At 46.8% G+C, this 24,197-nt stretch overlaps 1 protein-coding gene across 1 annotated transcript in view; it reads right to left on the bottom strand.

The window, feature by feature from the left end:
• The window catches only part of PSTPIP1 (proline-serine-threonine phosphatase interacting protein 1), a 48,053-nt gene that overhangs the window by 16,125 nt on the left and 7,731 nt on the right, over window positions 1-24,197 (bottom strand). Inside the window, exons 2-5 of the mRNA XM_021543408.3 lie at window positions 15,298-15,398; window positions 11,638-11,712; window positions 1,180-1,214; window positions 282-388 (exon numbers count right to left, since the gene is read on the bottom strand). Coding sequence (XP_021399083.1) covers window positions 282-388; window positions 1,180-1,214; window positions 11,638-11,712; window positions 15,298-15,398 — 318 coding nt within the window. The remainder of the gene's footprint in view (window positions 1-281; window positions 389-1,179; window positions 1,215-11,637; window positions 11,713-15,297; window positions 15,399-24,197) is intronic.

The raw sequence follows: 24,197 nt of genomic DNA, 5'->3' as shown, positions 1-24,197 counted from the left end.
AGGAAGGATTAAGTTCTTACAGAAATAATAATAACAGCATCTGCAGTTACACCAGAGAGAGCAAAAGGGACTAAAGCCTCTGGCTTCTGAGTTCAGAGCACTGCTTTATTTCCAGCTGGGATCAGAAAGAGATTTTTGTTCCTCAGTCTCGTCTCTAGAGGGAGCAGGGCACGCTGGTAATGCTTTATCATCTTTTGCACAATTCCCAGCCTGTGGCTGGAGACAGATCATCAGCACAGCCCATTGACCCAATGGCTTTCAACATTTCTCTAGCTTCTCACCTTTTTTCTTTGCTCCTTCTGCCTTTCTCGGAACTCCTCTATTCCTTTCAGCTCTTCCTTCAGCATTACTGCCAGCTGGATATGAGAGTTTCCAACACTTTCAATTTCTAAAGCAAATCAAAATTCAGATTCAGTTAGTGGGAAGGTCTTCAAAGTCACATTTTTTGGAGATGTTTCTGTGATGTGACTGCCTTATGAGTTGTCACAAGCAGGACAGCCTTAAAAAAGGTCTCCCTTGTGTTTCTGTATGCATTGACATTGCTGAAGGTTCAAGAACAGAGCGAGTGTGTTTCTTCATGGCCCCATTCACCCCAGCTGCCCCCTTCCTTTGAGGCTGAGGGTCAGGAGTTGTGCAGAGGGAGGGAAGGAGCTCTGGCCTCCATCATCCATCCCTGGCTGTGCTGCTGGGCTGTCGCTGCTCTTGGGAGCTGCCAGCAGTGGTCAGTCATTAGACGAGGCTGCATGCTGATAATTTTCTAGGATCAGCCAAGATGGATTGAATTTCAGAGCACCTGGCTGTTGCTGTTTGAAATGGCTGGGAACTGCTCTGCATTTGTCAGCTCCAGTGCCTCTGAAATGGAACCCTGCATGTTCCAGAAACACTGAACTCCCCCACCCAGGCCCTAAAAATATCTCAGTCCAGTAGCTGCTTTTCAAGAGGCAGTTTTGGTGTAAACAGCAGGTGCTAGTGATCAGGTACAGTGTCCTGTTGGCTCTCAGTGCAGCATTTTGTGTGTGTGAAAGGGTTTCATTGAGCCTTGGGCACATTTAGGCATCCTTTTCCTCCCCTCTTTATACTACAGGCTGTGAAAGAAAAGCTGGGAATGGTGTGGGGAACAGGATGGACACACTGAGTGCCTGTGTTTGCCAGGTCAGAAGGGAACAAGGAATAACTTACGTTGCTTGAGCATCTCAAATGCTTCCTTCAGTGTGCTGTGGGACAGAAACAAGACACTTTATTAGTATTGGCTTCCAAGGATGTGTTGGAAATCCGGGGAAAACTTTCCCTCAGAACCTCAAAGATCCACACAGAGATAAAACCCTTAATGGCCTCGTACTAAAAGCTGACCATGCTAACAAGCACAATAGCATCAATCTGTTACCATCAGGAAACACAATAAAATGCTCCATGAAGCAGGGAATTGCACCACTCCTTCTGTGCACCCTCATTCAAACTGTATTTGTGACCGGGAACGTTTACAGCCCTTCTCTCGTCCTGCACCGCGCAGGTAGACAGGAAAGAATTGGGGAATTGGGGTTTTGGAGCAGTAACCTGAAGGGTGGAGCGAAACCTGAAGGGCGGAGCGCTGCGTGCGGCCCCATCGCTGTCCTCGGTGCCCGCACCGCGTCTGCCGAGCACCGCCGATCCTGCTCCCATCCCTCCCGGGCACCGATCCTGCTCCCATCCCTCCCTGGGCACGGATCCTGCTCCCATCGCTCCCTGGGCACCGATCCTGCTCCCATCCCTCCCTGTGCACCGATCCTGCTCCCATCCCTCCCTGGGTACCGATCCTGCTCCCATCCCTCCCTGTGCACCGATCCTGCTCCCATCCCTCCCTGTGCACCGATCCTGCTCCCATCCCTCCCTGTGCACGGATCCTGCTCCCATCCCTCCCTGTGCACGGATCCTGCTCCCATCGCTCCCTGGGCACGGATCCTGCTCCCATCGCTCCCTGGGCACGGATCCTGCTCCCATCCCTCCCTGGGCACGGATCCTGCTCCCATCGCTCCCTGGGCACCGATCCTGCTCCCATCCCTCCCTGTGCACCGATCCTGCTCCCATCCCTCCCGGGCACGGATCCTGCTCCCATCCCTCCCGGGCACCGATCCTGCTCCCATCCCTCCCTGGGCACGGATCCTGCTCCCATCCCTCCCGGGCACCGATCCTGCTCCCATCCCTCCCTGTGCACCGATCCTGCTCCCATCCCTCCCTGGGTACCGATCCTGCTCCCATCCCTCCCTGTGCACCGATCCTGCTCCCATCCCTCCCTGTGCACCGATCCTGCTCCCATCCCTCCCTGTGCACGGATCCTGCTCCCATCCCTCCCTGTGCACGGATCCTGCTCCCATCCCTCCCTGGGCACGGATCCTGCTCCCATCCCTCCCTGGGCACGGATCCTGCTCCCATCCCTCCCCCTGGGCACGGATCCTGCTCCCATCGCTCCCTGGGTACCGATCCTGCTCCCATCCCTCCCTGGGCACCGATCCTGCTCCCATCCCTCCCTGGGCACCGATCCTGCTCCCATCCCTCCCCCTGGGCACGGATCCTGCTCCCATCCCTCCCCCTGGGCACGGATCCTGCTCCCATCCCTCCCTGGGCACGGATCCTGCTCCCATCCCTCCCTGGGCACCTATCCTGCTCCCATCGCTCCCTGGGCACGGATCCTGCTCCCATCGCTCCCTGGGCACGGATCCTGCTCCCATCGCTCCCTGGGCACGCTCCTGCCCCGCACACACGCCGCTCCTGCCGCATCCCGGAGCCCGGCAGGAGGATCGGGCCGCTCTGCCCCGCTCGGAGCCGCCGGATGCAGCCCGGGGACACGAGAGGCAATCTCAGATTGCTGTCCTGTCTTTGGCTAGGGCAGAGTCCAGTACTAGAAGGCAGCAGAGATAGCAGCACAGATGGGATGAGAGAACACAAGGTGTGTAAAAGCATTTTCAACTTAATACATTCCTTTGGCTCTGCATGTGCAGGCTGGCAGGACGTTTGCATGCACAGAAGCCAGGGCTGGGGTGGGACTTGGAAGCTTTTCAGATCTAGAAATGATCTCTTCAAGCCCCAGAGTGTGCTGTTCCTGGAAGGAATAAGGGAAGAGCTGGTGAATGAAGAGCCCCAAATCTCCCCAGCTGCTGGAGAGCCCAGGAGAGGCTGCTGTCCTTCCCAGCCGTGAGCACCCACAGCTGGGCAGGGAAATCTGCATTTCTGGGGCCATCGGGAGCCCCACGAGGCACAGGAGGGATCCTAATTGCCCTATGTTCGATTAGGCTGGAAATCTGTTTGCTGATCAAACATTCTCCCAGCAGTGAGGCTGCCTTGCCAGGCAGAAGAAATATGCACAAATGAGGGGAAAGGTTGGGCCTGTCCTCAGCAAAAACTGCCTGGAAACCCATTGTAGAAATACAATGAAAAGACTTTCAGACAGAAAAGCAAAGCTGTTCTACTTTTTTCATATTTCAATTAGATTGTCATGAATCTCCCAAGATAAGCCAGGGAGAACATTCTAAATTGAGTATTTTTAAGTATTTTCCCAACAATACTTACACATTTGAAGTTTATTTTTTAGGAAGTTTGTCTGGTGTGAAATTTTGATGGAAACTAAATTTTCACGCCACAAAGGAAACAAGCAGTATTGGTTTCAGCTAATTAAAAGCTTGACATTAAAAGACAAGTTGGATATCAGCAGATATCAGATAGATATCAGAATAGATAGCTTTTTCTAATGGATTATTTTGAAAAAAAATTATGTACAAGGAATAAAATTTTCTTTTCCAGACAGTAATTTCCAATAGGAGATGGGGAATGTGCTAACAACTTCATGCCTGAAACAGATAAATACTGGAATTAAAAAAACCAGAGGGCAGTTGAAAACTGGACATACTCTTTGCATTCTATGTTAATTTCTCTTTCTCAGAGATTTTTTTTCCCCTTTGTTGTTGGTGATTCAAGTTATGCAAAAACTGACAAAATTGCTGTAGTGGGTAATGAAAAATAGCACTTTCTCAGTATATATCGAAGACAAAAGCAATTTGCTGCTTTTTTGGTTTCCAGGCACCTGAGCTCCCAGAGCAGTTCAGAGCCACAAGCCACCCGTGGAGTTGCTCTCCTTTTGCTGGCTCTCTGTGAGGCCAAGGGGGTCTCTGGAGCAATAATGCATCTGGCTGTGACCCAAAGAGGGATCAATTTCTCCCCTGCATGGTCTCTAATGGCCTTTTCTTCCTTGTATGAAGGATTTGTCCAGCCAATTCCATAGCTGCTGACTGGTGCAAGTAGGCTGAAATATACTTAAGCCATTTCCTTCCTTATTTTTATAATAATTTTCTAAAATCAGTGAATTGGATCCCTACATCCTTCCAGGGCTTAAAGGGACAGCAAATATGTCATCATGCCAAATTAGACACGTGGGAGAGAATAAATCAATCAAATTTTGGCCTGTGGATCCATCAGGACTCCCTTTATGACTCCTGGGCTGCAGCAGCAGTGCTATAGATTTGCTCCTGGATGTTCTGATTATATCAGTGAAATATTTCAGTGCTTCACAGGTTTAATGGAAGTGACTCCTGTAGCTGATATATGAATGAGTTTTATTTCTGTCGGTGCTGGTGTAGATGTACAGCACCTCTTGCTGATTGCTTCTGAGTGGGTTTGGCTTTCTAGTGGGATTGATATGGGCTTTACTCTGAGGCATCCAAAGTGAGGACATCTCACTCTCCTGGACACTCTGAAATAGTGTTTTACCCTCAGCAGATGCTGCTGCTTAACACTCTGGTGGTAATTGATTTTTTTTGTGTTTGTCCTGTGGCTAAATTAGAAAATTAGAAAACCTAGGGTTGAAAACAATTCAAGCACCACTGAAAAACTGACCTTTTTTCTTTTTTTAATTGTTCACTTCTGAGATTTTCACATACATTCTGGAAGACTGTTAAACCACTCCTTGAAAATAAGGCCGCACACAAATTTACTCTGTGTGTTTGTTAAAGGACTCCCTGTTGTACATTTAAAGTTTGGATTTGCCAAAGTGAATTCTGGACGGGACAGGCGGAGCTCCGGGCGGGCTTTGCCATCTAGTGGCCACAATATTCTTACGCCTTGCTTTGGCTTTTCATGCTTTTTTATGCTTTCTCTCTCTTTGTTTCTGCTGAAACACTGGGCTGTGCTGAGCAGTCCTCTGTGCCACGGGGACCATCAGGAATTGCTCTCTCGACCTGCTCCACAGCCATCAAAAGCAGAATTTTGTTTCACCAGAGCTGGAATTAGCAGAGCCCTGTTACTGGCAGTGCTGGGGTGAGAGCTATTCTCCCCACGTACACTGTTGGACCACATTGTTTTGTCTGTTGCAATTTTTTCAACCTTAAGCTTGATCGTTTGGGCATTTTTTCCAGTACTTTGCTTTTAGACGCTGGGTTAACTGAGTAATTTAGAGAGTCCCCTTGTATCTTGCACACAGGAAGGTAAAACAGGTTCTTCTAACCGGAAAACCACAGATAATTTTAAATTTTCTTTCTTTTCTACCTTTGCTTGGTTAATAGAAGTGTGAAATAACCCTACCTTCCTTTCTGGTAGGTTTCTATTCTGACACTGGTACAATCTACAATGTTCAGTTGCTCTTGTAATTTTTAAAAGTACCTTTTCTGAAACAGAAAGGAGTCTGTGCCAGATGAGCCCTAGAGACAGCCCCAGCAGTCCTGTCCACCCTCAGCCCCAGTAACGTGGATCCCAGAGCAGAGCTGTGAAACCCCTGCAGTGACAGTCCCTCTGAGGCCACCCTTAACATCTGCCTTTCCTCCTGGCACACAGGGAACACCCAAAGTGGTTTTACCAACAATTCCTTCTGTGAAATCCAGTGGGGGTAGCAAAGTGTGGGGAGATGTGTCTGAAATCATCTGCTCTCAAATAATTCCCACCTGGGACTGTGTCTGTGTTGCAGAAGAGAAATGAAAGAGGAGGAGTTTTGCTCTTCTAACAGGGAGGCTCCTGAGTCACGAGCCAGTCCTGGGCCAGGCACACAGCACTGGCTGGCCTTCTTTAGTGGGCATGTGGCAAAAACATTGAAGAATGAATTTTGCCAGGATGTTTTCTTGTTCTCAGAGGAGCTATAAACAGAAAGGCAACACCCGTCAGTGCAGCTGGAAGGATTTGTGTCCTGCTCCCAGCTGGGCTGTGATATGGAGCCACACGAGTTGTGGTGTCAGCTGCTGCACAGGCTGCACTGTGCACCAGGCTGAGCTCAGTGACAGCTTTGGGGTTTTGTGGCTTTCATGGAAGCAGCAACCTGTGTGCAGGGTTCCTCTCGTGCTGTGGGGGTTCGTATCCACGTTCTGCTGCTTGGATATTTCCAGGTATGTGTCAGGAGTGGCAGCAGCCCTGAACTGAGGGGAAGGGGGCTGTGTCATCACTCCAGGGCTGGGCACTGGGAGCACACACATCACCCCAGACTTTACTGGGGCAGGAGAGCAAACAGGAAGACATCTCCATGTTCCTTCTCCTCCCTGTAAGCCTGACATCAAATTAGATCCCTTATGGCTCCAGAATGAGCTGTGCCATCCAAATCAAAGGTTAAAACAGTCCAAACAAATGTTGTACCTTTAACATAAAACTAAATTTCCTCACATCTCTCAGAAAGAGAGCAGCACTGCTCAAAAATGCCTTTCCTCATTACCAGAGAGCTTGTTTAGATGAAATTTAACAGAGACTGAGCAGAGGCTTAGGTCCATTTTCAGAGTCCTGAAAGTTCAAAGTGCTAGTGTATAAATTCTGTGCGGGTTAAGAACATTTGGGTGGAGAATAAGCAACCATGGAAGGATGTGACCTTCCACACTGACTTTTAGCTTCAGTTCAAAAATGCCTGCTTTGTGTGGAGTAATACAGAGGATTTTGTATATTAAGTGACAGTTGAACTATTTTTATCCACGGGAAACAGCAATTGGCATTTCATTACAGATGCCCTCACCTCACACTCACTGAAATGTTCTATTTCAGGCATCACAGAGAAGAGCAGAGCACACACTGGCTTGAAGGAACTACCCTTTCCCGAGGTCCTAAGGAGATGGTAGTGGAAAAAAGGGATGAAAAATGTAGGAAATCATATACATGAGAAGAGACAAGCAGAGCAAATGACAGAAATAGCTGTTGTCAGCCTAGGCAGAATTTAACCAGCTAGTGCACGTTTGCATCAGTTGTTTTACAGAAGAACAGAGCTCCCAGAAGCTCTGGTTTGGCTGAAGCTGAGCGTGCAGCTGAGAACTGGGCTCTGTGCATATTCTGCTCTCATGTTGCTGTGCTGAAGAGTTGCCCAAAGCCACTGCATGGAAATTCCCAGGCACCTTGCAGCCTGAAAGGTGTTTACTCTTAAAGGCACAAGCTCTGCTGAAAATCATCTCTAGCATGAGAGGCATCATTGCTGTGCACACTCCCAGCAAGCAGTTGCAACTGTGATCTCAGTCTGTAACTTGGCTGAAAATCCCAGTTTCTGTACATCCTCTCCCATGTGTACACCACTTAGAGTACAAATGCTGCAGTTCAAACTTCAAAACCTGTAATTCTTTCTCCCCTGCTGGATATGGGTATAAGCTGTCATTTGCCAAGAAAACATGGCTGTAGGTTTGTCATCACCTTTTTGTAATTTCTTTTATGAGTAGAGACTAGGAAATGGTGATGCAGATTTAATTTCTTTAGTTTAAAAAGTGGGATAACAGGCATATATTTCATTATCTATTGACTCAGTGGATGCTAAAATGTTTCAGGGCTTTAAATAAGAAAAAAAAGAAAATACTAGAGGCTATTCCATAGAAAGCTGCTGCTGGTGTGGCATCCTGTGAACTTACTGATTGCTATGGCTGGAAGATTATTTAGAAGAAATATCTTTATATGCTTGCCCTGTTCTACCCTTCCCTTGGGAATCTAGTGTTGGGGACAGAATAGTAAGCTGAAGGGGTTAGTGTGAGCTTGTGTGATCCTTCTTGTAGTCTTAGATTGAAGTGTGTGCATCTTTCTGTGCATTGGAATGAGCTTGCCAAGGCCTGTAGCAGCTGCTGAGTGAGAGCTGTGCCATGGGTTGGGCTGAGGGAAGGAGTCTGTACCAGGTGCAGTGCTTTTGGCAAGGACCAGCAGCCTGTTGAGTGATGGTGTCCTTTGGCTGTTAGCACTTAGAGGGAACTTTTACTTCTTGAGCTGGAAGCTGGCATGTTTATTTGCTCTGTCAGTGGAATCCAGCACCAGCTTCTTTTAGAAACCTCATCTTGGCTTTTTTTAAAAATAAGAAAAGGTGCAGTGTGACTGCCTTGCTGGATTTGGTGCTGTCAGACACATTCTGACCTGTGGGCTCCTAGGGCCAATTCTGACCCTGCTGTGCACAGGAGCAGCGAGGCCCTGGCTCAGTCACTCCTGTCCCCTGCTAGCCCTGAGCTCAGAGTGGTTCTCACGTTTCTGGCCTGGGGACTCCTCAGAGGACACACCACATGTCTTTCCCCAGCTCACTGATGTCACTGCTGGTGCTGGCACTGAAGGGCCCTGTGTGCCTGGCCTGGAGCTGTCCCTGCCAGGCTTGGGACAAAGCTGCCACCAGAGGAGCTGGAGCCACGCTTCGGGAGCACACAGGGATGTAGGATGGCATCTGGATGCTGCTGTCACCATGAGCCTTCTTGAATCAAGAGAGAGTGGTCCCAGAGTTGCTGTTACCTTCCAGTTAGCCTTCCCTACAATCTTCAGAATCAGCAGCATATTCCTTCATCTGTGTCTTTGGTGAACAAAAAAGGGCAGTATAATCTATTTATACATTTAGCTGAGTTCAGCAAGCTGCTCAAGCTGAAGCAAAATTTGGGGTGAGAAGGAGCAAACCTGAAAAAATGTTGAAATTGTTCTTTTCTTTGATTCAAAAATAAAAGCTTTTAAAATATAGAGGAGGCTTGGGAGAGAAGTGTTTTCTGCAGCAATGGCCACTACCTGGTGCAGTGTGCCATCACCTTCTCCAGGCTGCTCTGGTGCTTGGCATTTACTCATCATGCTTATTCCCTGCACCTTGTTTTGTGCCTACCCTGACTGTGCTGAAATATCAACCTCAGCCTTGCAGCTGTTTCTCTTAAGGTCTTCTGGGAATTTGCTCATACTTGGAAGGTTTTGGGTGTTTGTTGTGGATGCATTTTTTATGTTCCTTTTATAGATTTTTTGAAAAGGTATCTGGTACCCTCCTGATATTAGGAACTACTGCGGTGTGAATTTCCCAGAAGAAGTGACAGAAAGCTTTAGTATCTGAGATATTTAAAAGGTGGCTAAATTTAAGACTAGAGGATAATAATTTTCCATTAGCAAGAAAATGACTGAGTGATTTAAAATTAGTAATTCCTGCTCCTCTGCATGGCACAGGAAGGTCTGCAAAAAAATCCTGGAAGCTTCTTTTTTTTTTCTGGTGATTGTCAGATGGAAGTTTTAGGTACAAATACATTAGATTTTAAGAAATACTGCTACCCAAAGCTGCATTTGAAGATGTGAACAGCCCTGTTCAGCCTATCAAGTACTTGTAGTTCTATTAGGACCTAGTATGCTAGATGAAAATAGGGAGTCCTATAAAGAGGAAACACTTGGAAAAATGCACTGGCACAGTTGCAGCACAGTCCTTTCAAGCTTTTCTTATTATAGGGAGTACATAGATTCCCTCCCTCAAGTCTCCCTGAAGGACTGACCTTGAGGGCAGAACTGCTGCCAGCAATCAATGTCATATAAACAAAGAGAAACTTCACACTGAGGAGAACACACAGACACAGAAAATTCAACAATTTTAAAGCATCAAAACCAAACATTGCATTTTCTTTTGTTGTTCCAGCCCTGGACAGACTTTAGTTTTCTCTGATTTTTTGTTTGCCCTGGACCAATGCCCTTCACTATCTGTGTAATTCCTTAAACAATCAGAAGAGGCTGGATGAGAGAGAGCTACGTGTCCTCTCTGCTTCAGACCAGGCACAGTGAGACACTTGCTCGGATGAAAACATCAGTGTAGAGCTGTCTCTCCCTGGCCAGGTGTGGGTTATGGAAACACAGTAAATCAGCTCCACAGCACAGCTTTGTTTGTGTATTCAGCCTTCCCTCCATGCCAAGCTATAAAATTGCTGGATCAAAGTGGTGCTGGGCCCAAGTCCAAACTTCCCCCAACTTGAGAGGAACGTGGATCCATATCCCAACACTGGGACTTGGTTCTGCTTCTAAGTCAAGCTCTCATAATCTCCTGGGAAAAGGCAGACCCATGAATTGTCCACTAATTGCCCACTGAAGGCAGCCAAAGCTGCTTGTTGCTGAACACATTTGCACTGCCTGCCCTGTATTGCCAGTAAAGGAGTTGAGGTAAAGCCTTTCTCTGATCCTGCAATGCTGATCTTAGCCTTTGGGTTGAGAGGAACCCATCCATTCTTAACCTGATGTTTTAATTTCAGAATATTTCTTCTCCTTCCTTTTCACCAATTAGGTCAGTGAACTGAGCCATCAGGAAGGCAGAAGCCATCTCCTGGGACTGTGGCATCCCTGGGTGCTGCTCAGGGGCCAGGCAGAGCTGAGCACTGGCAGGGGAAGCCTTGCACATTCCCCTGGCACTACCCAGCACTTGAGTGGGCACAGCAGTGTCTGTGCCAGCCTTGCTGTGCCCCCACCAAGCCACAGCAGTGCTTGGGGATCGCTGGCACCTGTCTGCCATGGCAGGGCAAAGCTTTGGGGTCAAACTGTCCCATGAAATATGGACAGGAAACCACTTGCACTGGGAGTGATAAATCAATGTGAAAGGAGCCTGCAATTAAGCAATGAGATATGGGATGGAGGAGGGGAGCAGGCCCCAGGGATCAATAGAGCTGGTTTGTGTTTAGATTGAGGTCTTCTCTTTCAGGATTGTCTTCTGTGACCCCACATCTTCATCCTCTGCCACCTTATTACTGTATTATTACTTGTTACAATAATGACAAAATGTCTCATTATTGCTGCTGCCATCAATAATAGCAGCAGTTTATCAGCAGTGTTTATTAAGTTAAATTCCATACCAACATCTATCTTCCCCTCCCAACACAATTTATACATAATTTAAGATAGTAATGGAGAAGACAGAGAATAATACATGTCATCTTAGTGTATTTCAGTAGTTCCATTGAATTATTTCAAATTAGGTCCCTTCAAAGAGATTTTGTATTCCTAAGCTAAGCCATTTTTCCTGCTGCAGAAGCTGATTTTTGGGGTCTTTGTATTTGTTCTGTCACAGTCTCTCTGTTCACCAGCTTTCCAGAATTGTCAAGCCACCATCCTAAACATTTCACAACCTTTTCCGTTCTCCTTTTTTCCCTATCACTTGGTCTGCTTTTGGAAGAAAATATTAAACGTTAAGAATCTTGAAATAAAAAAGGAAAGGACCTACTATCAGTTTCCAAATAGAGCTATTCACAAATAGTGAATCCCACTGTGAAGGAAGGACTGTGGTGTTTCCCCACTTTCCCTATACATTGTGAAGAGCTGTGTAATGCACTGAAATGAGTGGTTGTGACCTCATCCACAGGCAAAACGCAGGAGTCTGGTATTTCTTCCTAAATCATTTTGTTTGCAGTAATAATGATGATAATAATAATAATAATAATAATAATAATAATAATAATAATAATAATAATTCCTTACTTGATTTCTGTTTGTCCTCCTGCTTTTCGGGCAATTTGAACCAGCTCTTTCCCATATCTCTCTTCTGCTTGTGCTCTGTTAAAAGAAAAACTTACTCAATTTCTCTTAGTGGTACCAGGACCACATTTACACAAATCTTGTAATTGTATCTCAGGTGCAAAACATCAGAAATGCAATGTATTTGATTTCTCTAGCTCCTCAATCCTAGTGCTGTTAGTTAACCTCTGAAATACTTTGGATAAGTTATTTCTGGAAGAAATGAGATAAAAATTAAGCCCATCTTCATGGCTTTGATTACTGTGGAATGCCATGTCCAGCTCCGCCCCCAAAACATGGATTCATGGGAAGAAGAAGGTGAGCAAAGACTAGATGAAGGTGTTCAGAACAGAGCAAAAGGAACCAAAAAATAATGGCTGACTCAATCCATGAAAACACCAGCTGTGAGGGGAGTGAAGAGGAGGTTCCAAGGGATCCATTCAAGACATGTTGAGAATAAAGGAGAGCCAGGGGTAGCAGGAGTATTTCCATCCATTAGAAAGATGAGGCACTGCTGGAACAGCTGCCGTGGCGGGCGAAGGAGCCCTGGTGAGGCTGGGGCAGCTTTGTGGAAGAGACAATCTCACCTAATGGGGAACTGTAACTGGTGACTCAGGAAAGTGGTTCTGTTTCTATGGTTAATAAAGAAATACAAATATTCATTTGCTGTTTTCCCTTCCCCCCAACATGGGAGGAAACTTCTATTCTCTTAAAAAAAAAGTATTGTACTAAATGTGTTACTTCCTTCCTCCTGGGTGCAAGACCAGGGTGGAACCAAGTTGTCAATCTTTGAGTAGCTGCTAAAAACTATGGAATGGTAAATAATAAATAATGAACAGATAGCCTGGTGCTAGCACCTGGGGGAAGGGATGATTTTGTTTAGGGCAAGTCCAGTTCTCAAAAGCCTTTTCAAAGCATTTCAAACTGTTTTGCTCTGAAATTTGGCACCTTAGAAAAACATATTCTTTGTTCAAAAAATGAAATTTATGTGGGTGCAAGGCCCTACAACCAGGCTGGGTTTTAGTCCTATTGGTCTTCCCACTTGGCCAGGAGGTGCTTTGTATGTCTTTGCTGAGTTCCAGCAGTTTGAGGCTGCTCTTGCAGTTTTGCCCCACGGCAGCTGTCAAGGTGGGTGCCTGAGAACATCCCACTGCCCCTCTTGCTGCCCCTGGGCTCTGGGAGCACCTTGCCTTGTAGCAGGTGCAAATCCATCATCTCCGGGGACTCTCCCCAAACCAAGGAGATCAGTCAGGCTGCTGGAGCAGCAAGGCTGGCCCTGCAGCAGGAGCAGAGAGTGTTTCTGGCCTCTGTCCATGGCTCCCATGTGTGGAACGCTGCATGAGCTGCCCTCGTGCACTCAGAACTGCTGTGGTTTAGTGGGGTTACCTACATCACTGCCTGGCATTCCTGTTAGAGGAACAGGGTGCAAAATATGATGATAGGCCGTGCAGAGGCACCACTTCTTTTTCATGTTGGATGAATGAAATTTCATCAAAATGGAAATGCACTCCAGACACATAATGCTGCAAAAGAAGAATAATTTTCTTCTGATTTCAATATCAAGAAATACTTCTGTGTCAGAGGCTTTGCTTAATACTAGTGCCTGTGCAGCAATGAGAATTACTCCAGTAATTAGTCCCACTTTGCTTGCTCAGTACACAAGTGGGAAAAAAGCATACCCAGCTTTTAACCAGTCCCAGCTCCTGAGACCTCAGCATGGATGGGACTGGACTGGCCCAGTGTCAGATGGATTTGACAGGAGGCTGACACCATCTCTTCATATCTGCGTGCTGCTTGTCCCACTTTCCAGTACTCCTGCACACAGCTTCTAGGTTTCCCTGCAGCCATTCAGAGAGAGAACATACTTTGTGTTTCAACCCTGGGGTTTGTTTTGGAATACAATTGCTATCCCACTCCCAAACCTTTTAGACCTTTCTCTGGGCCAGTTAGAGGGATTGTGGTTGGAAAACTGATCAAGTGTTAGTGTGGCCAGGGCCAGGGCAGCTGGTTTCAGGACTGCAGGAGTCCTTGTTGAAATTCCAACATGAACCACATGGTAGGGGCATCCTCTAGAAAGATTCATCCCATCCTTTGATCTTCTGCTGGGTCATTCCTCTGAGTGACCTGAGGACGAGCTGAAACAAATATCTGCCAGCAAAAAACTGGAAATCACATCTTTGACTCAGCACCCACTTCTCATCTCCTTTTCCTCCCCACAAAAGGCACGTACACACACAGGCACACACACGTACACACAATCTTTGCAATGTCTTGGGGGTGTAAAAAACCTCATGGAAATATTTGCAAAATGACTGTACATGTGTTTTTTCTTCTTTATGGAAAGAACTTTGTGCCTCCACCATAAACCAGGAAAAACCTCATCCTGCAACTTTCAGAAGCCTCTGCAGTATTTTGGAAGGAGCACAGGCGTGGGTAGCATCCGATGCAGAGTTGCACCACCTGAGGCCTGCAGTGCAGTTCTGATCTCTGTAAGGTATGAGGCACAAAGGAGCTATTTTAAACACCTGCAGCTAAGCTGCCACCAGGCAGATGTGACTTCAGGACTGTGTGATGTGTGCCAATACAACAGGCTTCCACTGGTGGTTGAGAAAAGCAACTTAAATAGCTTCAGGTTTTGACAGGAGACTTCACAAGCTGTAAAATGGCCACCTTTGAGTCTGACAACCCACACCCCCTTGAAAGTCCCAGGGCTTTAAAATCAGCCTTCAGAAAACCACCCTAAACCCAAAAAAACTAGATGGGCACAGCATGTGAAGAAAAAGCAGGAAGGCAGAGCAATATTCATAAGGTGACAGTGCTGAGATGAGCTGCCCTGAGATTGCCAGCTGGATACCTGATCCGTATTTGTGTGGTCTTTCCTACATGTCACGCCTGAGTAAGCATGTGCTTCATGCTTCATGCTGAAACTGCTGAAGCCACTTAAAAACAGAACCAAATTTCAGAGCTGTTTTTCTAAGTGACAACTACAAAAATGAATGGCAAAGGAGCCAGAGCAGCAGTGTGATACATATTTTCTCACCCATAAAATTGTCAACTGTCCATAGCTGTTGTTGAGAAGCACCAAGAACAATAATATATCTATTATTATGATATAATCAAGAACATAGACTACAACATTGTTACTCAAAGCCTGCTAAGGTTTATGAACAACAAGGGCTCGTTTGGCTGTCAGGGCAAGGCTTTAGGTAGCATTTTATGTAGCTTTGTATTGGAAAAACGTTTCATTTTTGGTACTAGCAGGAAACTGAAACAGTGCCTGTGGCAACAGCATGTTCAAAGAGAAACAAAAATGTGCAAGTAATTTTTGCCCTGCAAAAGGGGAAATGCTTGTGGATGTAGGTGATACTCTGTATTTATGGGCCATAATGAGGGGTCTTGGTGGAGCTGTGGGTCTCTGACTCTCAAACTTCTCTTCCCCTCTCAAGTCTTTGAGATTTCTATTTATCTACCTTCACATCACAAGGCTGGGATTCAAATTACTCAGGCTTTTCTATGTAAGCTCCTAACACTACCAAACTGAGAAACAGACTGCTATTCCCTTCCAGATGCCAAATGAGGCAAAAAAAGGAGGCTGTTCATATTTTTTCACTCTGATTTTCATACCTCTGCTTGAGCAAATCCTCCACATCTTTGCACATCTTCTTCCCCTCCAGTAACCTCTGTACAAGCACCTCGTAGCCAGTGTGGAAGGTGAACTCCTTGCACTGAAGACAGAAAGAAAAAGTAATAGCTGTTAAGCACGTCAGTTCCTCTGACCTTAATTCTAATTCTTATTTCTTAATTCCTCTTACCATATTTCTAAAAAGAAAGGTCAGAGTCAGCTCAGTACAAATATCAGCCTGTGGGGCAGTGACTGTGCCACCTGGTCAGTGGTGTATTAATGGAAGGGCTCGTAGCACAGGGAGACAGGATTTCTGTGTTCTACTCCTGCTCCTCCCACTGCCTCACAACAGGATCAGGACAAGCCATTTTTCCACAGGGAGCCTGAGTTAACCAGTACAAAGTGATAATGCTATTGAAAATGTAGTGGTGAATGTTTTCTGTGCTTTATGTTACAGCATTATGGTAAAATCATGGGCTGTGAAACCATAAACAGAATGAGTGTGTTCCTTCCCTCAAGCAGTTTATCTACAATACAAGCTCTTACATATGAACTGAATGCAGTTTATACATCCATCCACTGTCCCCTAAGCAGTTACCATTTAATAAATGGGTTACTTTATTGCTTTCCACCACCACTTGAAGAAGACAGCTGTTTAAGTTTTGGTATTTGGAAACTTGAGGCCTTTGCTTCCTTGTTGCTGGGGCAAGAGGAGCAGGGGAGCTCTGGGGATGAATGGTGGTGGTTGATGGCAGCCTTGGTGCTGCTCACTCAGGTCTTGGGGCTTCTGTGGAGATTTGGAGATCTAGGAACAGGTTCTCTTGGTTCTTCAAGAGCTAGGATCAATTTCTGCAGACAATGCCTGTAAACCTACAGGCTGTAGTAACATTTCCAATGCTACAGTCCATTGTTAAAGCCATCACCCCTGAAGAAACAGAATCTCAAGCCCGAAACATTAGTTTTCCTAATGTTTCCAAGGGCAATTTACACACACATCACAGGGAGGGATCCTGCTGTGAAATAAATGAGAAGCAGCAAGTTTTGCCATTCAGAGAGAATAGTAGAAAGGGTTCTTCATAATACCCTGGCAATGGACTTAGCACTTCCCCCCTCTGTCTTTTTGCTTGAGGACATTCCAATGGCAGAAGGCATCACTGCTGTAAAGAAATTACTATAAATGGCTCCCTCTGCCTGGCAGAAACTCTAGTCAGATGCTCCACAACCAACTCACACCCTCAGCATTTTAATTGTACATTTTCAGATGCAATCAGCTATATCCCATAGCTGTGTATACAGCCTTCTTGTCCCAGAAATGCTACCCATGAGCTAAGTGAAAATATCCTGTGGGTTGGTATCACCACAGCAGTCAGCCACTGCCACAGGCAACAAAGGCAGTGATAAGCTCACTGTGAAGTTAGTCTGCCTTTCTGTGTAATATCTCTGTTTAGTAAATGCTAAAACTCAATTGGTGTCTTTCCCTACCTCTTTTGCACTGGCACAGTTGTTACACTGAAAGGATGACAAATCCTTTATGTCTGAGAGAAAGCTTATTAAATTCCCTAAGCAGAGAATGCAGCCCCAACTTGTTATTGACCCAAAACCATGCACACAAACACAGCCTGATGGGCTGAGTCCACTGGGCAGTTTCATCAGGCCCCTGGAAGCATCACGCCCTGACAGGTTCCTCTGGGGTTTGTTCCTCTGGCTGGCTCTTGTAGAGAGATTTGGCTCTTAAGGGGGACTCCTAGCACAGACACTCACGTCATCTATCTTAATTTTGGGGGAATTCACCTCAACATTTGCTTTCTTGTCCTCTGTGTTCCCAAGGAATGTGGAGGCCCTGTTTCAGAAACACCAGGGTCAGAACTGCAAACCAGGGCTTGCAGGCAGCAGCTCTGGCTGTCTCTGAACAGCTCGTGCAACCTGCCCAGGCTGCAGAGGGAGAGCAAACGCCACAGCCAGGGTGAGACAAGTGTGAGCTGCTCTGGTCACTCATTCTGCTGCACTGTTTCTTAATTTCCAACCACAAGGGAGCCATGAATCACTCAGGCCTCAGCTTACTTGCACAAATGTTTCCCTTTCATTTCAACAGCTCTATTTCTTCTTTCACATGTTGTACAACTGCATCCTCTCCCAGTCTCTCCTTGCCTCCAAACAAATCTCCTTTGCCCTTTCCTGACATTCTGCTTTTTCATCCCATTAATTCCCATGTGTTGTTATAGTACCTGTTCAAGGCTGAATAAATCCCTGTTGGACAAGGATGATGCTTTACCACTCCAGTAAAGACTAAGTGATGCTTTGTACCCTGGCATTAATGTCAGCTCTCTAAGAAACACCTTTGGTCTATCAGAGAATGGTATTTGCCTTCTTTCACTATCAAATCATAGCAGTGACACTTAAATGAGCTATGATCTACAGATACACCTGCAATTCTTTCCTCTCCTGCTATTTTATTCAACAAGGTCTCAGAGTATATTGGATTTTTTCACTACTGATCCCTTACTCCCATTTTGTACTTTGAAACTTTGATTTTTATCTGCTTTCTGTTACCCCACGCTTGAAGGTTATCAGATACCTCCTGTACAATATTTCATTCTACCTGTTTATTCCAAGCACAGCTCTTTCCAGCCCATTCTTCATGTCTTATGGCAGGATCCAGCAGCTCCCCCAGATCAGTGTCTTTGCTCATTTTAGAGTTCTTCCCCTACTTTTTCTTTTCAGCCCCATTTTGTTTTTATCTAGTGTCTTAAGGATTTCCTGTCTAGCACCATAACTGACCCCACATTTTCTTTGTCAAGACAATCAGACAGCAAGATTGGATCTCATTAAACAACCATCTAGCCTTGCTAAGCTGTCTCGCCTCTATTCTATTTTCCATTTACCATTTTATGTTATAATTAGCACCCGCATTGAGTGGTTTTGCAAAAGCTGTTAAGCTGCACTAGTCAGACAGTGCTTGGTACTTCTCAGAAAGGATTTTGTTATGATTCTAAGAACTAATGAATAGCCAAAGAACTATTTTATATTTTTTTAGAAATTAGAAAAATGCTTTAATCAGATAATAAATATAGGCATTAGATTGTAAAACATAATTTGCTGATACTAAAATCTAGTTGCTTAGAAGAGGGTGATTTGATTCACCACCAGTAATTTCTCTCATTGCCAATAAAGGGATTCTGCTTAGTCAAAGCATGTGTAGCTGTGAAGGAGGATTTAATCCTTGTTACTAAAAAAGATTACTTATTCCTTGTAGTCCAACAGGTTTATAATTACCAACAAGAAAGTGCTTGACAGGGATTTCAGTGTTGTGAGCAAGGTTGTGTTGTCCTGAAATTCACCCTCTAACTCTGCATGTGTGCTCTGCTCTCTGCCTGGGGACTTTCTTGTTTCCTTCTTGAAAATCCCAGGTAAAGGAGGGGCAGCCTTTCCTCCCCTCTGCCCAGTGACAAAAGTTGCTTCCCTCCAATGCAATGAGCAGTACTGCTCCTTCAGAGATTAAAGAAACACAGAGGGGATTATAGGACTGAAACTTAAACTTTTGTGCTCTAGTTTAAGCAGAACAGCTTTTTCTAGAACACTTGAAAGGAGGCATGGAAGCCTGCAAGCAGAGATGACCACAGTGAGCATGCTGGGACACTCATTCTTCTTTCCATTTCTTTTCCCCTCTGAGGATTAACAATGCTGCTCCCTCCCATTAGCACTTTCCTGTTAGATCTCTGCCTTGGGACTTGTCCCTCCTGGTACATGTTTCTCCAGGGGTAGCCACCCAAGCAAATATTAAGAGTTAATAGTGGGAGATTAATTATTCAAGGCTGGCTCTGAGCTGGTTCCTGCAGCCAGCAGGGAGAGGATCTGAGGATTTTGCTTTGGCACTGAAGGCTGCAAGGGAAGACTGGGAGTATCAGTTCCCTGCCCAGAGGGCAGAAAGTACCAGGATTGCTGGGGGGTGAAATAATTTCTTCTTACCTTCTGGTGGCACCAAGCTGAGTAACCTTGTGTCTTTAACTCACTAAGGATCAGCCTTATTCCAGAACATACTCCTCTGAGCCTTGTGCTGCTGGGTACTCAGAGGGAACTGCAAGGCTTTCTGAAATACTAGAGTCTACATTTTGAAGTGAAAAGGCTACTATTGCAATAATATCAAGGAAGAAAGACTAAAATGCTGTGCTCATTACTGAAGCAGCTTTCAGTAAATAGCTTTTCCAATGGACTGCAGAGAAGGAAAACCATCCAAACTCATGTACAAAGCCCTCATGGTACACCCTGCATGTCCAGCTGGTGATGGTCACAGTGGTGTGAGCTCATCAGGTCATTGTGCTGAGGCAACTCTGGGCTCTTCTTCTGCTGCTGCTTTCCTTGGAGCATTGCTAACCATGCTGGCACCTGGCCTGCCCATCTGGGACTTTGTTTAGAGGTACTTTACGTACCACAACTCAGACCTCTCCCTGCTCCTGCAGGATTAGCTGGCTTGGCAGCACCTTAGCATCTCCCCCAGGGCACAGCCTCTGCTGCTGAGGCTGTGTGCCCTGTTTGGGGAGCGCCAGAGCTCCACCTGGGCTTGCTGCAGGGCTCTGGGTGCTGCAGGGCTCTGGGAGCTGCAGGGCTCTGGGTGCTGCAGGGTTCTGGGGGCTGCAGGGCTCTGGGAGCTGCAGGGCTCTGGGTGCTGCAGGGCTCTGGGTGCTGCAGGGCTCTGGGGGCTGCAGGGCTCTGGGATCTGCAGGGCTCTGGGGGCTGCAGGGCTCTGGGTGCTGCAGGGCTCTGGGATCTGCAGGGCTCTGGGGGCTGCAGGGCTCTGGGTGCTGCAGGGTTTTGGGGGCTGCAGGGCTCTGGGTGCTGCAGGGCTCTGGGGGCTGCAGGGCTCTGGGAGCTGCAGGGCTCTGGGTGCTGCAGGGTTTTGGGGGCTGCAGGGCTCTGGGATCTGCAGGGCTCTGGGTGCTGCAGGGTTTTGGGGGCTGCAGGGCTCTGGGTGCTGCAGGGTTCTGGGTGCTGCAGGGTTCTGGGGGCTGCAGGGCTCTGGGAGCTTCAAGGTTCTGGGTGCTGCAGGGTTCTGGGTGCTGCAGGGCTCTGGGGGCTGCAGGGCTCTGGGGGCTGCAGGGCTCTGGGAGCTGCAAGGTTCTGGGGGCTGCAGGGCTCTGGGGGCTGCAGGGCTCTGGGATCTGCAGGGCTCTGGGGGCTGCAGGGTTCTGGGATCTGCAGGGCTCTGGGGGCTGCAGGGTTCTGGGGGCTGCAGGGCTCTGGGGGCTGCAGGGCTCTGGGAGCTTCAAGGTTCTGGGTGCTGCAGGGTTCTGGGGGCTGCAGGGCTCTGGGATCTGCAGGGCTCTGGGGGCTGCAGGGTTCTGGGATCTGCAGGGCTCTGGGGGCTGCAGGGTTCTGGGGGCTGCAGGGCTCTGGGGGCTGCAGGGCTCTGGGAGCTTCAAGGTTCTGGGTGCTGCAGGGTTCTGGGGGCTGCAGGGCTCTGGGATCTGCAGGGCTCTGGGGGCTGCAGGGTTCTGGGATCTGCAGGGCTCTGGGGGCTGCAGGGTTCTGGGTGCTGCAGGGCTCTGGGGGCTGCAGGGTTCTGGGGGCTGCAGGGTTCTGGGATCTGCAGGGCTCTGGGGGCTGCAGGGTTCTGGGGGCTGCAGGGCTCTGGGATCTGCAGGGCTCTGGGAGCTGCAGGGCTCTGGGAGCTGCAGGGCTCTGGGGGCTGCAGGGCTCTGGGAGCTGCAGCTCTGCCCTTCAGCAGGAAAGGCCTCATCCCAGCATCTCCAGCTGCAGCGCCTGTTCACCTGCTTTCTGTAAGGAACTGGAAGTAACAGGGACAGTAACCCCAGGGTACAGCTGGGCAGTGGCACCACCCTGATGGGCAGGAAGGGCTGGAAAAGGAAAATCTCCACAGCAGACACTGGGTGACTGCTCAGTACCCAGCAGGACAGTGCTGAGCTGTTGTGGTGATAAACACAGCATCAGAATCCACAGACAGGACCTGCTCTCTGTGTACCACACCCAGCTTCTCAGGAGGGCCTGACACAACCAATGACAGCCATAACAGAGCTCTCAGAGGTTCCTTCAGCCTAATCTGCCCTCATTTAGGATTTAAAATGTATTATCTGCTAATATTTAAAAAAATATTTTAAATGCCCCCCCCTTCACTAAAATTTGAAAGTATTTAGTTATTAAAGTTCATTCCTCATCTTGGTTCCTAATGATGTTTTTCCAAAGCTTGTATCAACAGTTTTCTCATATGGCTCTGGACTGAAAATTCTAAATGCTGCTACCTGTTCCAAATAAACTATTAATTCAGATTTTCAAAGAGAAAAATAATTGACACTGAATCTCTTATGGGTATCTTTGGAATTTTTCTCTAAATCGAAATGGTTTTGCATTCATATCTTGTTTAGTTTAGGTAAAATTATAACAGTTTTAGTAAAACAAAACCTTAAGATCCACATTTCCAGAGTTGAAAAGGAAATAACTACTGGTGTGAGGAGGAACTTTAGAGAGAACAGGGCACAGTGAAGTTTTGAACAAGCATCACTTTGACAATATCTTTTTCAACTGTCAAAAAGAACCTTTTGTGGACCTTTCTATCCACAGTGGTATCACACATGATATCTCAGTCCTCGACTGAAAGTAAATTGTTCTGACTGAGTTAAAACAATTAATCGTATTCTTGCATCATACCACTGGGTACAGGTCCTGAGTGTTTCAAATCTTGTTCCCTTGACCTGCCAGTCTCCTTGTCAAGTGCTCTGCCAAGGGTTTTATATATGTAGAGGAGGAGACAAACATGACTTAGAATCTCTAACACTCGACTGGGTATTTCCTGTCATGGCATGGCCTTTCACTGTAATTCAATCACTTGCTTTATGTTTCATGGGTTTTCCCCTGGTACACTTTAAAATTTTCTAGAAATTGTGTTTCTAGAAATATATTCCTGATACAAAGTGTTTGGGAAGGTTAGTGCTGTCTTTCTGCACCACTCCCGCTCTCCTGGAATAAACAGGACAGCAGTGAGCACCTTGCTGTGTGTGCTGAAATCCCCTGTCCAGCTCTGATCTCAGGGGTGCCTGGCGTGGCCCTGCTGTGATAAGAGCTGCTCTGCTGCTGCTTCCTGTTCCACGGCTGCTGTCCCAGCTCTGCTCCCTGCAGGGGCACATGAAAGAGCCCTTTTCAAAACCAACCCCCACTTCTCAGCCTGGCCCTCCACTGGGAATGTGCCAGCCTGGCCCTGGGAATTTGCCAGCAGCTGAAAAGGCAGCTCAGCAACTCCATTCTGAGCTGAGCACACACCTGGGGGAAGGTCACCATGCCCAGAGCAGAGTGGTGTCACATCGGGAACCTCTGACCAAAATGTTGTCCCCTGACCTGTGCTGAGTGTGATATGAGACCTTTTTCACACATGTTGATGTCATAATCAATTGCTTAGTGGGTTTAAAAGCATTTGCTCTTGCTGTACTGTGTAAGAGCTCCTTTTTCCTACTGGCTGAAATCAGTTGGAATGGATGGGAATGTCATGGTTGTTTGTGCTTTCCAAGACTGACTACAGAATTTATACAAGATTAAAAAATCTATTTTTTTTTAAGTATTGATTTTTTTCCCCACATAAGCAGAAAAGGCAAGGAAGAGTGGGTGGGTTGTAGCTGGCTGTACAAGATTTCTGTCACTTCTTATAAATTCACTCTTTGTGTAGCAGAAACAGAAATGTTTGCTCAGGATGTAGGTAGGGACATTTTGGTGATAATTCCAGGAGCTGACTTGGGCATTTTCCACAGGAGGCTTAGTTTGCAGTATTGCTGCAGCCTGTTACCTAAATCTGACATGTAGTACCTTTCATGAGAAGCAAATAGTATTTATTGTCAGGCAATAGAATAGAGGTGAACCTTGAATGGGACCTTCAAAAATAAGGAGGGGAAAAAAAACTGCCTCTGTAGCATTCCAATTGCTGGGCTGCTAGACTGCCTCTCCCACTGCCCCTATAGCAAGGTTCTCACCAGACTTCAAACCTGCAGCAACTAGGATAGTCAGAGATAAAACTGAAATTGAGATTCACAAACTATACAGCAGCAGTGCAAATGACACTGAGCAGAACAGTAGCTCCCCAGTGGCCTTTTGCTCTTGACCCTGTGGGTTTTATCTGATAAGGAAATGGTTGATTTAGAGTTCTGCTGACAGAGGAATTTGCTCCTCAGCTTCCTGAGCTCTCACCCTCCTCACTGGCATCCTGGACTGCTCATGTGTTATGTATTAGGCATTCTTACAGTCACAGCATATTGTTCGGCTCTCTTAATGTTTTAATCTCCCCCTGATTTGCACAGATCCAAAGTGATGGCTGCACAAAAGGCTGCCTCACTTTTGCAGGTGGTTTGCTGGCTGGCAGACTCATGGCACACAGGGAACAACTTGGAAAGTCTCAATTCCGGTCTACAAAAAGGACTCTGCTTGTGCTTATTATCTCTGTTTTTGGTTGTCTCCTTAATAATTTGATTAAACATTATTCTGAGTGTAGTTCAGAGCCCCAGTGCTCCCGTGCTAGCAGAAGGAGAAAGGAGCCAGCAGACAGACATGCATCACAACAAAAAGCATGATGAGAAACTAGGAATCCATTCAGGAAATCCAGCTAGAACAGACTTCTGGAACACCTCTGTGATGGGGATAATAAGAAACGGGACAGGACGCAGCAGAATCCTTCACCAGTTTTTAATGGGAGCTTGATGTGGCTACATGACACAGGTTTGAGGTGGCAGCATCCCTTTGTATTTTCGCCATATGACTTGTGACAACAGCTAAATCCATAAATTAAAGTGGCTTCTCCTTGGGAGCCAACAGAGAGGCCAGAAGTGAGGATCTGCACCTGTCTTTCAGAAGGCACAACACTGTTGCCATGGTCCTTCTGAAACATGACAGATAAACGTGTCAGTGATGA

Source organism: Lonchura striata, chromosome 11 (genome assembly GCF_046129695.1).
Source record: "Lonchura striata isolate bLonStr1 chromosome 11, bLonStr1.mat, whole genome shotgun sequence".
Lineage (NCBI taxonomy): Eukaryota > Metazoa > Chordata > Aves > Passeriformes > Estrildidae > Lonchura > Lonchura striata.
Note: the sequence above shows the minus strand (reverse complement) of the source record. Positions and strands in the feature narration are given on the sequence as shown.